Source organism: Engraulis encrasicolus, chromosome 10, assembly GCF_034702125.1.
Source record: "Engraulis encrasicolus isolate BLACKSEA-1 chromosome 10, IST_EnEncr_1.0, whole genome shotgun sequence".
Classification (NCBI taxonomy): Eukaryota; Metazoa; Chordata; class Actinopteri; order Clupeiformes; family Engraulidae; genus Engraulis; species Engraulis encrasicolus.
In genome coordinates, this window is record NC_085866.1 from 5995843 (window position 1) to 6011377 (window position 15535).

General features: G+C 46.0%; 2 protein-coding genes across 2 annotated transcripts in view; both read right to left on the reverse strand.

The window, feature by feature from the left end:
- The window catches only part of bcl2l1 (BCL2 like 1), a 46250-nt gene extending 33510 nt beyond the window's left edge, over window positions 1–12740 (reverse strand). Inside the window, exons 1-2 of the mRNA XM_063207931.1 lie at window positions 12609–12740; window positions 6119–7023 (exon numbers count right to left, since the gene is read on the reverse strand). Of these exons, the coding sequence (XP_063064001.1) occupies window positions 6119–6736 (618 nt within the window). The 5' untranslated portion in view covers window positions 6737–7023; window positions 12609–12740. The remainder of the gene's footprint in view (window positions 1–6118; window positions 7024–12608) is intronic.
- A 357-nt stretch (window positions 12741–13097) lies between these two features.
- The window catches only part of arfgef2 (ADP-ribosylation factor guanine nucleotide-exchange factor 2 (brefeldin A-inhibited)), a 59045-nt gene continuing 56607 nt past the window's right edge, over window positions 13098–15535 (reverse strand). The window contains exon 39 of the mRNA XM_063207933.1: window positions 13098–15160. Coding sequence (XP_063064003.1) covers window positions 14993–15160 — 168 coding nt within the window. The 3' untranslated portion in view covers window positions 13098–14992. The remainder of the gene's footprint in view (window positions 15161–15535) is intronic.

A 15535-nucleotide genomic window follows, 5' to 3' on the forward strand; every position in this document is an offset into this window, starting at 1 on the left:
CTCAGAGGCTCTGCGCCCGTCGTCGAGCGCCTCGAAAAAATTCTAACTATCCGTCGGACGGACGCGGAGTACGCAGACAAAAAGGCGCTATGATTGGTCGTCTCGCTACTTCCTTGTTCTGTTCTTGTGGCAGCGCAATGCCAGTAGTTTGCGAGAGCAGAGCTGTATTCTGTTAAAAACTTAATTAATGCCTTGTGTGTAAATGTGTGTAAATACACGAAGCTACAAGCTAAGTAACAAACAATGCATCAGTTGAACACTCGTGGCACAATGCCTGCGGTTTTACTACCGTTCCTCCACCGAATGTAAACACACATCGGCAGAATCAACTGTCTTTACATGCTTGCATTTTCTGCTCGTGAAAACAGACTGGGTATGTCAAATAATGATACCAGTGCATTGCCTTTGCAATTTGTGTGAAAATACCTAGCTAACCGGGATAGAAAGCAACATTGCTTAATAATGACCGCAGTGCTTTCAATGTAGTGAAAGTAGCCTAATCGCGCAATTTCAAATGTGGCTCGCGACGAGACCTCGGACCTTGCAGAACTCGCAGATGCATGAATACAATGTTGGTTCGTGGCCACTCCCACGCGAGTTTTGACGAGCGCAGTTGCAGAAGTCTAATCTGACCTTAAGAGAGAGAGAGAGAGAGAGGGACAGAGATAGAGAGAGGGGAATAGATAGACAGAGAGAGAGAGAGGGAGCAAGAGAGAGACAGCGAAAGAAGGAGAGAGAGGGAGAGAAGGAGAGAGAGAGAGAGAGAGAGAGAGAGAGAGAGAGAGAGAGAGAGAGAGAGAGAGAGAGAGAGGAGGGAGCCCAATTTTCCTTCCGTCTCTTGTGGAATCCAAAAGCCCCCACCGTACTCCCCACCGTACCCCTGTCAGCTAACCAACCAACCCCTCCACCCCTCCACCCCTCCACCCCCCAGCCACAGCAGCAGTCCCAGATGGGAGATGATTTATCTAATATTGGGCCATCGGAACAAAGACATTTCTACGGAGCGCGCCCCCTCATATTATTCACTCCTAATTGGTAATATCCCCCGCCCCCCCTCGGGCTGTTTCACAGCAGCAGTAGCAGTAGCATCCAAATGCTCCTATCACCGTCACCGTCACTACCAGGGGTGCGGACAGGGAAGGGGACAAAGGGGACAGTTGGGAGAGAGGGGGCCCAGAATTGTGTCCTCATTGCATTGTATCGATTGGACTGGGGGGGGCCCTTTCAGATGACTTTATCCTGGGCCCAGCCAAAGCTGTCAGCGCCCCTGGACACTGCAACAGCAACTGCTGTCCCCACCCCTACCCCCCCCCCCCCTCCCCCTCTTCTCTCTACTCCTCCACTAGGCTAATGCAAGGGCCACATACCCTGGGTACATTAACATGCTCGTGCACGGGACAGTACACACACACACTAAGATGTACACACACATTCACAGGCACGAGCGCTCCCACATGTGTGTAAAAATGCTGGCAAAAACAACAGGCAGGCGTCACAAAGGCATGCTGCTGGTGTGGGTTGATTGGAGAATAGGTGTGTGTCAAAAAGCCACCCCCACCCTCCTCCCTCGCTCTCTGTCTGTCAAACACACATCCTGCTCTCTCTCTCCTCTGCTCTTCTCCCTCTCTTCTCTTCCCCCTCTCTTCCTTTTTGTGTCTGCCCTCTTCTGCCGTTCTGCGTTCTGAGCTTCTCTCCTCCACTCGCTCTGCTCCGCTCCACCTTTCCTCCTCTCTTCTCCTCCTGACAGCTTGTGGCAACCGAACAGGACAGGGAAAGCTGGCTGCCGCGAGTGTCTGTGTGTGTGTCTGTGTGTGTGTCTGTGTGTGTGTGTAGGTGGACGGACCAACGGACACGGAACATTCTGGGGGAGGGACACAAAGAGGCCAGTGTCAGCCGTGTCAGAGTTTGCCAAGCACGGAGAGAACGCCGCCATTGACAACCCCCCCTCCCCTCCCCAACGACTAGCAGCAGCCACATACACAGCCAGCCAGGTACAGAGTAGACACACACACCTGCTCACCGCCTACAGTTGCAGACAGCGCGACCGCTGTGCAAGCGTGTGTGTTGGGGGAAAGGGAGAAGGGGGATGCATGTGTGTCTGTGTGCAGCACTGGGGGGAAGAAGGAAGTGTGTGTGTGTGTGTGTGTGTGTGTGTGTGTGTGTGTGTGTGTGTGTGTGTGTGTGTGTGTGTGTGTGTGTGTGTGTGTGTGTATGTATGTGTGTGTGTGTGAAGGAGTGTTGTGTTTGGTGGAGTGTTGCTGAGTAGCATACTGTAGGGGGAGAAAAGAGGAAGAGGTAGAGGAGGAGGGGTGGGGGGGACGGAGAGAGAGAGAGAGAGAGAGAGAGAAAAGAGACAGACAGACAGACAGACAGACAGAGAGAGAGAGAGAGAGAGAGAGAGAGAGAGAGAGAGAGAGAGAGAGAGAGAGAAGACAGACAGACAGACAGACAGACAGAGAGAGAGAGACAGAGAGAGAGAGACAGACAGACAGACAGACAGACAGACAGAGAGAGAGAGACAGAGAGAGAGAGAGAGAGAGAGAGAGAGAGAGAGAGAGAGAGGAGTCAGACACAGAGAGAAGAAAAGAGAGAGAGGAGAAAAGAGAACAGCAGAGGGCACTGGAGCTGGAGCAAGCCAGAGACAATAAGGAAGAGAAAAGCAATCGAGAAGAAAGATGGAAAGATAAAAGCAAAAAAATTGAAATAAAAGGAAAATAAACCACTGGATGAAAGAATTTGCACATATGGAACCTAAACAAAGAGATAGAAATGGGCCTGGCTATAAGTCAAATGCCCCTGAGCTATGATGAGACAAGAATGAGTGGAGAGGACGAGACAAAACAACAGAAGACAAGAAGAAGAAAGAAGATGAAAAAGATGAAGCAAAAGCAAGAGCAGACAAGAGAAGAGAGGACAAGAACAGAGAAGACAAGCCAAGAAAGACAAGAGAAGGGGAGAAGAGAAGAGAAGAGAAGAGAAGAGAAGAGAAGAGAAGAGAAGAGAAGAGAAGAGAAGAGAAGAGAAGACAAGACAAGAGAAGAGAAGAGAAGAGAAGAGAAGAGAAAGAGAGTGGGCAGGGCAGGTTCGATTTCCCCTGTTGCAGGTGAGGTGAGGGAGGGAGGGGGACACCCCGTGTCCTGCCTGTGCTCTTGATAAGAGTCAGGTCGTCAGAATGAGAGTGGGTGCCGTGGGCGAAGGGGCTTTCTTTCTTCGTTCTCCGCCGCAGTGCAGTGCAGTGCAGTGCAGTGCCAGCCATGGAAAAGGGAAACGACGTGATAGGAACGACGTGTGATCTAGATCACTACCGCCCACCGGCGTAATGCCCCTGAATAAGTCAACCAACACAATGGAAAGTGAATCGACACTGTGTGGGAAAGTACATATGTGTGTGTGTGTGTGTGTGTGTGTGTGTGTGTGTGTGTGTGTGTGTGTGTGTGTGTGTGTGTGTGTGTGTGTGTGTGTGTGTGTGTGTGTGTGTGCATTTCTAAGTGGGACAAAGGACAGGGCCAGGTAAAACAGTGACATGGGCACGTGATTCAGAGGTATGAAAGAATGAATGGCTTTTGTCTTGTGAAGAGGACGAAATGTAGCACACCACTACAAGCATAGTCTCTCTCTCTCTCTCTCTCTCTCTCTCTCTCTCTCTCTCTCTCTCTCTCTCTCTCTCTCTCTCTCTCTCTCTCTCTCAAAAGGAAATGACACCAGCAACAACACACAATCCCTGCTTCTACTTTTTTTTATCGGTCTGAAACCACAAAGAGAACAGAAACCAGGAGGTGTCTGGCAGTTAAGCACCATTCATACTTCAGCTCTCAACTCCAGCCCATTCAGACATTTATTTTTTTCTTGACTGTTCACACCTTCACACATACGGTCACTGCAGAGGAGGGGAGTGTACATGGTGTGCGTGCATACGTACAATAACTGTGGTGACACAATGGTTCGATGGGATGGTTTGTGTAGGAGTGCCTAACTTAAAAATAGGTAATGATGTGATCATGGGGAAATCTAAGGGGAAGAAAATAAATACACTTTCTATTTCTAATTTCTAACCACAACAAGTTCCATGGAAGGGATGACATACTACATCACTAGAAACAAAAAACAGCATCTTGATAAGCTTGCTCAGAAAAACACTTTGTGCGCACGCCTCTCCTTAAAAATCTATTTAGCTAAGTAAACAAATAGCGGTCGATGCCATCCAATCAAGATGGCCAGCTACTAAGCCATGGCAGCCAATCACTCCTACTCAGTGTCAATATGACCTTTCCTATTTAGATGCTGACTTTGATATACATTGCCCACCGAATCCCATTCCAGACCAACCAATAGCAGCCAGCCCCCCATCCAAGCAGCGCCGCCTAGCACACAAGGTCCATGGTTTACACTAGCCCTTTATAGTGAAGGCGACCACCTTGACAACAAACACACCCTCTCCTTGAGGTCCCCTGAAAAAAATGCATTTTAAAAAAAAGAAGAAAAAAAAAGAAAGAAAAAAAAAAAAATCGGGAACATTCTAAATTCTAAAATTCTTTTACGAACAAGTAACAACCGCAAAACAACCTTACGGTTTGTACTGTACTGTTGTTATGCAGTGTATTTATTTATGAATTTTGGTGGGTGAGTGTTCATTACATATTTAATACAATAGCCTTTTCTAAAAAAGATGGCCTTTCTGAAGATGATAAGTCACGTTTGTCTCATACAGGCTAACCGACCCACCCACTTTGACCAATTTCTGTTCTGTGGAAAACACTAAATTCTCTCGATAAACCAGCCAGCTCTGGACACCACAAAGGAAAAAACAGCTGACCTGATCAACAGCACACCTCCCTAACATAGACCCACCCTCCCCCCAAAGCCCCGCAACAAAAATCGGTTGCACTGGCTCTAAGTGGACAAAGCCTCGCTCTCACATGACCGTACAGAGAGAGAGAGAACAGCTTTCATCTGTGGACAGCTGACCAGAACGGAAAAAAGAAAAAAGGCATAACAAAATGGGAAGAAGAGTGGAAAAAAAGAGAGAGAGATGGAAACAACAGAGACTTTGAAAAGCATAGAAACAAAGAGAAAGGGGGGTGATCGGGTCACACATTTGACATTTGGACACACACACACACACACACACACACACACACACACACACACACACACACACACACACACACACACACACACACACACACACACACACACACACACACACACACACACACACTCTTGCGCAGTCCTCTACTTCAGTCCAGCTGCAACACTGGATGGGGTGGATCAATGCCCTACTTGTCTTTGTTTTGGTGCGAATCTCATTTTATCTTAATGACCTTTCACCTCCGCCGATGCCTAGCAACCCAACTGCTGCGAAAGTGTCGCAAGCAATCGAAGCGTTCAATCAGCAGGATCAAGATTTAATTTCACCAGAACTAAAAAAGGGATCTAAAAATCAATGGTCAGTCAATCATCCAATGTGTTGACTGATTGCGTCATTGCGCCGTCAAGTCCCCAAAATAGTCCAGGGTTCAAATCTGATGACCTCTTGGGACACTGAAGGGGAAAGATGAGCTGACGTCAACATGGTTTCAACACAGTTGTTGTTGATGCCACTTTGTACAGTTTGTACACACAGGTTGTTGCTGCATTGCGTTTCCTAGTCTGACTTCACTCTACAATCTCTCTCTCTCTCTGCCCGATTAAGGGCAAAGCCCCTACTGTGACACATCTTTGATGAGAAAGAATTGATGTGATGGGAAATCCCCTGAGAACAGCAGTCAGTCAGTCATCAGCAGCACCCCCCCCCCACCCCATCACAGCACACCACCCTCCACCCCATCACAGCACAGCATACACCCCAATCCCCCCGTCGTTTAGTTTAGTTTTGTCTGTTTGTTTGTACTGCTGAATGTGTGAGCAAACCAAAGTACACACATACCCCTACCAACTGTAGTTTGACACTGTTGATATGGGTCAAGTGCAAAGAATGGACAGTGTGCAGGATTTCTTTGCACTTGACTGACAATCCTGCTAGGATAACATCCTATGCACCTGCTCAACTACAGAGGTGTGCAAAAGCGTCTTTGTTGAACTGTTGATATGGCAACAATAAAGTTGAACTTGAACTCACCCATCCGCCTTGGCTCTGTATCCAGGGTTGGATGTGCTCGTCCAAGTAGACGGTCATCCAGTCGGCGATGCGGCCCACCAGCGAGCTCATCTCCTTCTCCACGCACTCCACGCACAGGGCACCGCCGAAGGCGAACAGGCCCACCACGCGCCCCCAGTTGACGCCGTCGCGGAACACCTCGTCCATCACACTCTCGAAGCTCTGGTAGGCCGTGGCCGGCGTGATGTGCAGCTGCGAGGACAGGTCGCTGAAGGCCCGCGCGTAGCGCAGCTCAAACTCGTTGGCCGAGTCCCGCAGGGCCTCCTTGACGGCATCCATGCTCACCGCCGCCGCCGAGGAGGAGGAGGCCGCCCGCGTTGGGGAGCGCGGAGGCGTGGGCGTGCCCCCTTGGCTGCTGGTCCCGTTGGCAGAGCCGTTGGGCAGAGGACTCGTTGTCGTCGTCGTCGTGGTGGTTACTGCTGCAGCACCGGTCCCCAGCACGCTCTCCCCACCCCCCTCAGTCCGATTTGTACTGTCCGTCGTCAGAAGCAGCCCATTAGGATAGTTCTTCTGATCCAGTTTATAGTTGATGTAAAACAACACCAGTTCTCTGTTGCTGAGTGTTACCTGTTCAGACATATTGACTTTGCTTTGAGCTCGGGGTGATTTACCACCTTTAAATAGAAACTACAATCCACACACACAGCAGGGAGGCTGTGGTCCCAACTGTCTGTCCAGGAGGAGTAGCCGAGAGAGGCTGATTCGCTCCCAAGCCTTCCTTGTCTGCTGTGAAGAGGCTTTAGGCGCCCCAAGCTGACACCAAGGACCGGAAACAGGGATCTTCAGTGATCTTCATCTGTGTTCTGTCTTTGTCACCCGGGAGGAAACAAAGCTTTCTAGCCAGGGTTGCAGCACTGGTTTACAACCTGAGAGAGAAGCACACAAAGTTAGGACCATACCACACCACACCGTCAAACACAAGCACACTGACAACTCCTGTTCTGACCCCACTCTCTCTCTCCCATCGCCCACAGTGTACTCAGGTGAGAGGAAGAGGAGGAAGATGAGGAAGAGGAGGAAGGATATAGAAAGGAGACAGGGATAAGGTGGAGGAGGAGGAGTGTGGCTCTCGGAGCACACAAGTCTCTGGAGTCTCCGCCTTGACTAGGGGAAAGGGTGGGGGGTTGGAGAGGGGGCTCAGGGCGGGCTCTCGAGAGCTATGGACCATATGGTACCGCCATCACCTGCTGGCCTCCTCTGCGCAGGGCTACGTTATTCTCAACAGCTCCTATGGCTCAGAAAACAGAAGAGGGAAGTCCAGTTTCCACTGACCTTGACACGGGTGAATTTTAAGCAGCAAGGGGGTGTTCGCGGAGACTGCGTGGACTGAATTCTGATCACCATGTCTAACCCATCCCATATCATAGACAATCTGTTCCACCCACCACATACAGACAGGGATAATGCAATACACTCACTTTCCGCAGTAACCTACGGTCGGAAAACCAACTGGCAAAACTAACATGTGTGAATAATAACAGTAACGAACCACGCATGAAAACACACATTGTCAACTACAGTGTGTACATACAACATTACCTTCAAGTCAAAACAGCGAAACAGTTTCTTATTTCAAAACCAATCGCGTGGCGGGAGGTATTGGGGGGGCATTGAGCAGAAATGAAAGCGCTGGCATGGCAAACACGTGAGAACAGTGTGGCTCAACAGACCCGCGCTTCGTGACAAAAGCAGTAGCTCATGACATGCCACTGTTTTTAGGTTCATTACAACATGTACAGTACACGTATAATATCGTAGTTGTCGATCGTTACTACTAGATAATTATATGTAACGTGGAAACGAATAGAAAGACGCAACACTTATGCTAAAGCTTCATTCGCATGGGGTTGTCTTTTTTGTATCGGAGATAGCTTGATCATTAAGGCTAGCCAGGAATAGACACTTTCTAGTCTTTACTTACTCAAGAAGTTAAAAGCATTGTAGTTTCAGAAAACAATAGTGCACGGGTGGTTTGTTTGATGAAGTTAGCCTGGTGTGCTGTGCCCCATGTGCTGGTGGATGCTCCAGTTGTTTACAAAAATCACAACGTGCTCCGTGAACGCAACATGCAGCAACCAAGGAGCCAAGGCTTCCCTCAGCACCAAGAAGAGCTATTAAGTTATTAAATATTATGCGGTCAGTTCATGGCGAATAAATCGGCATAATTCAGGTAACATGAATCGCGAACCATGTAAAGAAAAGAGGAATTCAAGAATTTCAAGACAGCGACCATAGTATGGATCCATCCGTACTATGCTAGTTATAACCTTTACTGAAGGAAGGTTTGTTACAGACTTTGACAACTGAGCCCGGTCTGACTGACCAAGCATCATCTTGCTGGATCTGCCAGCCAAAACAAATAACGTGCAATATACTAATAACATTATCCAGCTTACCAAGTGAGGACTGTTGGCGATGTTTCATTGCATGACAGCTGTTAATTACTGTTACTGTCAGTGTAAAGACTTGCTGATATTTTGGTAATTGCCTCTGGACTATTTTAGCTGCGTATGGGCGCAAGTGTGAGAAATTACCAGCAAGAGACTCCACCAGAACCCTCCAGCCCAACCTCCCATCGCCCTGATAGGATGGACCTATAATAAACGACGCTGGCTTGGAGCCCAGCCCACTGCCATTACGTAACAGGAGGGACCATCCTTTCATGTAGGCTACGCATACAGCCGATGGCTGGTCAGAGACATTTTTCCCCCAACCAAGTCGAGCTGTCATACCTTACGACTACTTTCCCAGTGTTTCCCATACATTGAGGAAACTATGGCGGCCCGCCATAGTTTAAATTTGGCCGCCATAGTTTACGAAAATGTTAAAAAAAAAAAAAAAAAAAAAAATTACTTTTTTTTTTTTTTTAAACGATTTCCGTTTTTGTTAAAACGAATTACGATTTCCTTCGCATTTTCCTCCTGGAGTAAATACATCCTATAGAGAAAACCACAAAGTGCTTGAAAGACAGGGGATCAAAAGCCTAGTCAAGCTGTTATAGTTAACTTGGGTTTGGGCAGGGACACAGGAAGTGGGGTGCACGGGGTCGCTGGACAACAGACGCAGCTGCATCATAGCCTTTCTACCTACAGGCCGCCTACCCTAAATTCAGACATAGTTTTTTTTTCCCTCATTATTATTCTAAAATAGAAACACAAAATATGAATATTTTCTACTTTTTTAATACTTATAAGTAGTTTGAAATGTGAATGCAATTTTGGTTTGAAATGAGTGATTTTTAGACCCCAACAGACCGGAACAGTGGTGTAGAACGGTGCAGCCAGTGACGCGGGAGCGATGTTTGTTTTGTTTAGCTTGTGGTGTCAAGGTAGTAATAAATGTGGTATTAACAGCGATATGTTGGCTTGGGCATGCATCAACATACACCCATTGGAGGAGCTAACTTCTTGTGAGAGGAAGTCTCATCACTGTGGTGATCAAACACGGACCAAGCAAGGAATTAGGTGAATTTAAAGTGCGACGGGAGAAGGGAATGTCACCAAAATTGTGCATCGTGTCAGGTAAGAAGTGGCTTTTATTCCTTGCCGTGGAGATTGGATTCGTAGTAGCACATTGGTAGGCTAGGTCTTGCCTATTGCTGGGTGAAGTCTAGGCTATCTTAGCCTCGGAGTTTGCTATTGGGGTGAATCTGTAGCACAGCGATGTTGTGCGTGGCTTGTCTATCAACTGTTGCCAACGTTGAATTGCCGCGCGGTGTGAAATGGCTGTTCTATTGTTAGAGTTTTGAACTTTTGTAGTGGGTGGCGATTTGTTCCTTTTGCCTCTTGCTGCTGATTTGACCACCGTTTAACCTATGGCCTACGTCAAATGCAACTAAAGGTGGCTTTTACACTCTCCCTGTATCAATAGCCAGCAATGGCACGAGCTGCTTTGGCGCTTAGCCTACTTCTCTCGCCGATCACAGCACAAACTCTTTGGCCGTCAGAGTGTAATCACATACGGGAAGCAGTATGCCTGTCTGTGTGTCGTGCGCACAGACCTACAGGTCTGTGGTCGTGCGTGTTTTGTGCGCGGGCGGGGAGACCGGGCAGTTGTCCTGATCGTATACACAGTCGCAATTGCAAGACAATCGAAATTGTTTGAAAGCCCGGTCACCTCTCACAAGTGCATCGCATAGCCTAGTCATGCATTTCTACTAATGTCACACATTGTAGACTGCCGATGGAGGAGAGAAACTGTCACGGCAGCGCGATTTGCTCTTGAACACGCCATCACCTCCACATAAGGTGCGCGTTTCCCCTCCGCAAGAAGAACTTAATAATTTTGAAGTGAAATGTAAACAAAAAAAAAGGTAAAATCTAGTAATCCTTGGTTAGGCCTACATAAAACATGAAGAAGTTAGTCAGATGGGATTCGCCATTCTTCATCCTAAAATTGATTAGAATGCAGGAAATTGCATCTAAAAAACACGTTTTTTTTCTGGGAGAGGACTCCAGAACCTCCGCCGACACAGGCCCCCTGGTCAAAATGAGTTCCTGCGTTCCTGGGTTTTGGGAGCAATAAAAAAAAAACCTTCAGAGAAGGGACAGTTGGGATGAGTTTACTAACACTCCCCAGGCTTTGTTTTACAGTTGTAATGTGACAGGCCTTCATTGACACAGCAGAGGAGACATCGGGCTGCATATAGAATATAGAAATGAATGTGTAATGAATGTGAATATAGACATACATGTGTAATATGTTGTTCAGCCCTTTTAATGGAAGGAATTTTGAACTGGCCCTGTGACCAGCACCCTCATGTAGAATGTGTACGCCTATGTGTGTGGGGGAAAAAGGCATAGCCTACCCTCTTAGACCCTTTTTGTCTATGCGTTACACACAGTGATCTTAAATTCTTATCTCTGCTCCTATTTTGTTTTATTATTGTTTTCATTATATAGACCCCTGTATGAGGGACAAATGAAACTGTGTTGTAAACAGAAATGATTCACTGTACTGCATTTTTTGACAATGACAATGTACTACTATTATACATGTAATGGGTAAAATGGGTAGCCTTATTTCTCAAAATATAAATGGCTGAAATGTTGGCCCAGGCCTATAGTTGCTCCATGCGCCAATTTCACACTGTACTCATTGTTTTGCCGTTTTGCATTCACGCTGTGTGATACACCCCCCCCAAAGGCCTGCGTGAGAGACCCCCCCAAAAAAAAAATCCCTGCTGCCCCCATAGTTTCCAAAATTTCTGTGGGAAACACTGTTTCCACATTTACATCAATTATCAGATCAGTTTTCTTTATTTACCGCTCATAAATAAACGGACTAAAAGACATATGGTGGGTGAAAAAAGAACCACTAATTAGCTTTACATTTAGAAAAGCTTCAGGAGCGTATCATTCCAGATGCAAAAAGCTATCAGTCTGCGTATCGGTTTGACACAAGTTGAAAATCTCCAATGCCCTACGATTTCCTCAGTAGGCTACAATGCGGACCATAATGGTTAATTTACTGGATAAGATGCTATGATGTTATGAATATCAGTGAAAAGTCACCCTGCCTTCCCGTTGACACGTAGTCCTGGCTAATTCTATGGCTACAGGGCTTGGTCTGTCAATTTCAGGTTTAAAGACAAGAACATAAACCTATCCATTATGTACTGGACACTTAATAGTGCCAAGCATCCACGTCTTGTATACATCATCACCTACAAATCACTGGTCATACAACAAACGTACGTTGTTCTCTTAAATCCGTGTTATCCAAGAGTGCATTTCCTGTGCAATCCTAGCCATCTACGTCAGTTTCTCCCATTAGCTGGCTCGGTTCACTGTACATAGCTTTACCCCAGCTTGCCATTTCGCAATAATGCGGCCCACAAAACTAAACACAGCAACGCAAGAAACGTCAAAATGACACATCTTACCGTCTGCACTAAAAGGTAACTTGGTTCCACTTGCTCAGTAGATTCCATGGAGGAGAACCCTGATCTGTAACATGATTCTATGTCCCAGAACGCCTGTTTCCAGTCGGGATGAGATAAAAATCCGACATTTCTGGTGCTGCAGACGCAAGCACACGAAAGGATAGGCCCTCGATATCGTTAACTTGGTTGTACAGCATTGGCTATCCAGACAGACACACGGATGTTCCGCCCTCAGCGGTGACAGTGAATGACGCCTTCCACAGCCAACAGAAACACTAGCGAAGCACAGGTCAACCTTGCTGGCAGCCTTGTAAAACTGTCGTTGGATAGTTATTACCAATATAATTTAACGGCGTACACAAGTGCATTCCATTCATTTACGTGATAAGACTTTTACTTTAACCAGACAATACACATTTCCATCTACAAGACCTTTACCAGGGAATGCAAGCTAACAGCGGTTAGCCTACTAGCAGCTATCTAATTGATAGAAACCATTCTCTGAATGGCGCTCTAACATCAAGCTGATATACTACTGACATACTATTTGACGTAAATTAGACTTACCGGTCTGCTACCCTGTTCCACACTAACGATACATGAAATAAAAACATATTTAAGACTTAGTCCTTTTTCGTTTGAGGCCACAGTGTAGGTTAACGTGGCAGCCACCTAAGCACCACTACACAAGTAAAGTAAGAATCCCCAAAACAAAGAATTTGGACGCTCTATGGTAACCTTTGTTACCCTGATAAAGCTCAGCGTAGTTACATTCCATGTGTTTGACAGCGCCACGCTGTGGCGCTTTAGCTCAGTGTCCTGTGGTGGTTCAAACACACCAGAACTTGACAGATCTTGGCAGTAAGTGAAGTGGCATGTCAATCAGTCAAAATAGATGAGCAATTATATTTTAAATAAATTATACAATTAACAATGAAAGAAATGAGAAGGTCGTGCCCATGAAGTATACAGTTTAGTTGCAGTCACAAAACAGTACATCATATTATTTATCAAGGCCACCATTCCAGCAACATACAATGTATCCACGTTTCCATATGGATCAGAATTGAAACTTTATTGGTTACCTCACCAAGTTCTCGGAAGATTACATCACAATATGTATATAGTATCGCATTTATTTTTTTTCTATATTACATGAAAACTTTACAGTTTGTATTTCTCTTCATATACTATATATATATTTATATATATTTATAGACCCCTGTGTCAGGGAAGGAAAAGTAGACATCCATACTTTTGAGGGAAGGAATGCTTCTCAGAAAATATTTAAATGCACTTCAAAGAATTAAATACATCCTCATTTAAAAACACATCTTGGGCTTACACCGTAGGGTACAGGATAATATGAAGGCTCAATACTGATGGTTTCAGGTGTCACTTGTAATAGACAGTTAACTGTATACGGTGAACAAGCACGTTTAAGTCCTCCATGTTCACCACTGGGCATAACAGCAGGCGAGCTTGTTGGCATTCCTTTTCAATCAGCCATTGCAGCAAAAATCATTATAGGGGAAAATAACAGAAGGCATAAATAAAAACAAATTGTGAAGTACAAAACTCTTCATGAATGCCATGACCTGATCATTCCATCAAAGCAAACTCCATTCAAGGCGACGGTGCTTTAAAACATCCCACATCTGCAAACATCCCTACTGTTGAAATCAAGGAGAAGGGGAAAAATAAAGGTAAGGGGCAGAAATAAAACATTAAATAATAAAAAAAAGTAAACAAAATTAAAATGAAGAAATGATGGACTTCATGTCTGCAAACAGCCTAGCACACACCAGCCTTCAGGATAAACAAGAGAACAGTAGTGTGTCTGAATGTAGAGATCAGAGAATAACAGTGGTATTTTAGAGTAGAGAAGCCTGCGTACTTCCTCTGAAGTCAAGAACAACTGTTGCCTCTACAGATGACAGGGGAAGGGGGAGCATTTTAGACCATCTCTTTGTATTAGACAAGAGAAGAATACAACACCAGGGATGTGTAAGGAGCATCATTTACCCAGTTCCACATTCATTACCCTTGAACGATGCACTTTGTTCTCACATTTGTTGATATCAAGTCCAGGCACAAAACTTTTTTTCTCTCTTCTTCTTCTTCGCAACAGCCAAAGCCTTAAAGAAATAAACTTATAAGATATGACATGGTGCTTTGCCGTTTATGTTCCTTCCACAATTGATTTTCTTGTTTGTTCAGTCTCAAAAGCATGAAGACAATCACTGACAACAAAAAGCAAACGGTAAATCACATAAACAAACAAAAAAACAAACAAACAAAGACCCCCAGGTACATAAATGTAATAAATAATTATTGTTATACAAGATTTTCTCTCCTGACATTTGACGATTTGGACAGGACAGGATGTGCACAGATCTGACAAAGTTCTTTAAGACAGTAGAGATCACAGATGAGCACAGATCTCTACCAGGGCACAGTGCATCTCTCTGCTCCTCTTGTAGTAAGCTCACGTGAGCAGGATGACAACCACAGATTTCAACAATGACGACGGCTTTCCTCCAAGAAGAAGAGAAAAAAAGAAAAGAAAAGAAAAGAAAGAATAACCATTCCAGACACCCTTAGAAGCCAAGAGTCAACTGTCTCTCTGACGTTTCCAGGACCCATGCATAGTCTTTTTTTTTGTTTTTAAAGCCAAACCAAGGAGAGGGCGATGGTTGTGCTCACACTGTCTCGTATTATCTCACTCACACACACACACACACACACACACACACACACACACACACACACACACACGATGCACACACAAACACACGCACACGCACACACCCACACACACAACTGGACATTCCACCCTGGGTCCTCTGCCACTGCTACCATTAAGAGCTTTCAGGGCACCACTCTCCCCCTCCTGTAATGACGATGACGAAGATGATGAAGATGAAGATGCTGATAAGGGCGGGGGCCGTTCAGGGTGTGGGCTGCAGGGCGGGAGAGCAGGCGTCCGGGGCGGCGATGTGGAAGACGGAGCCGATGCGGAGGAAGAAGCGACGCAGCACGGCCCGCAGCTCCGGGATCAGGTCAAACTGCATCATCTCACACAGGTGGGGGTAGTAGCAGGAGGCATGCGGCTTAAACTGCAGAGGAGGAGGAGGAGGTGGAGGAGGAGGATGAAGAGGGGGATGAAGAGGAGGATGACGAGGAAGATAAGGAAGAGGAAGAGGAGGAGGAGGAAGAGGGGGAGGAGGAGGATGACGAGGAAGATAAGAAGGAGGAAGAGGGGGAAGAGGTGGAGAGGAAGAGGAGGAAGATAAGGAACAGGAGGAAGAAGAGGAGAAAGAGAGGAGGAAGAGGAGGAGAAGAAAATACGTTAGATGGACACTCCTGATTTATACATTTCAAAAGCTGAGGTACTTCAACTCTCTAAATAGAATACCATTTATGTACCACCTGCTTTACTGTTGGGAATGACCAAAGATCAGGAAACAGAAAAAACGACCAAGTTCATAGTT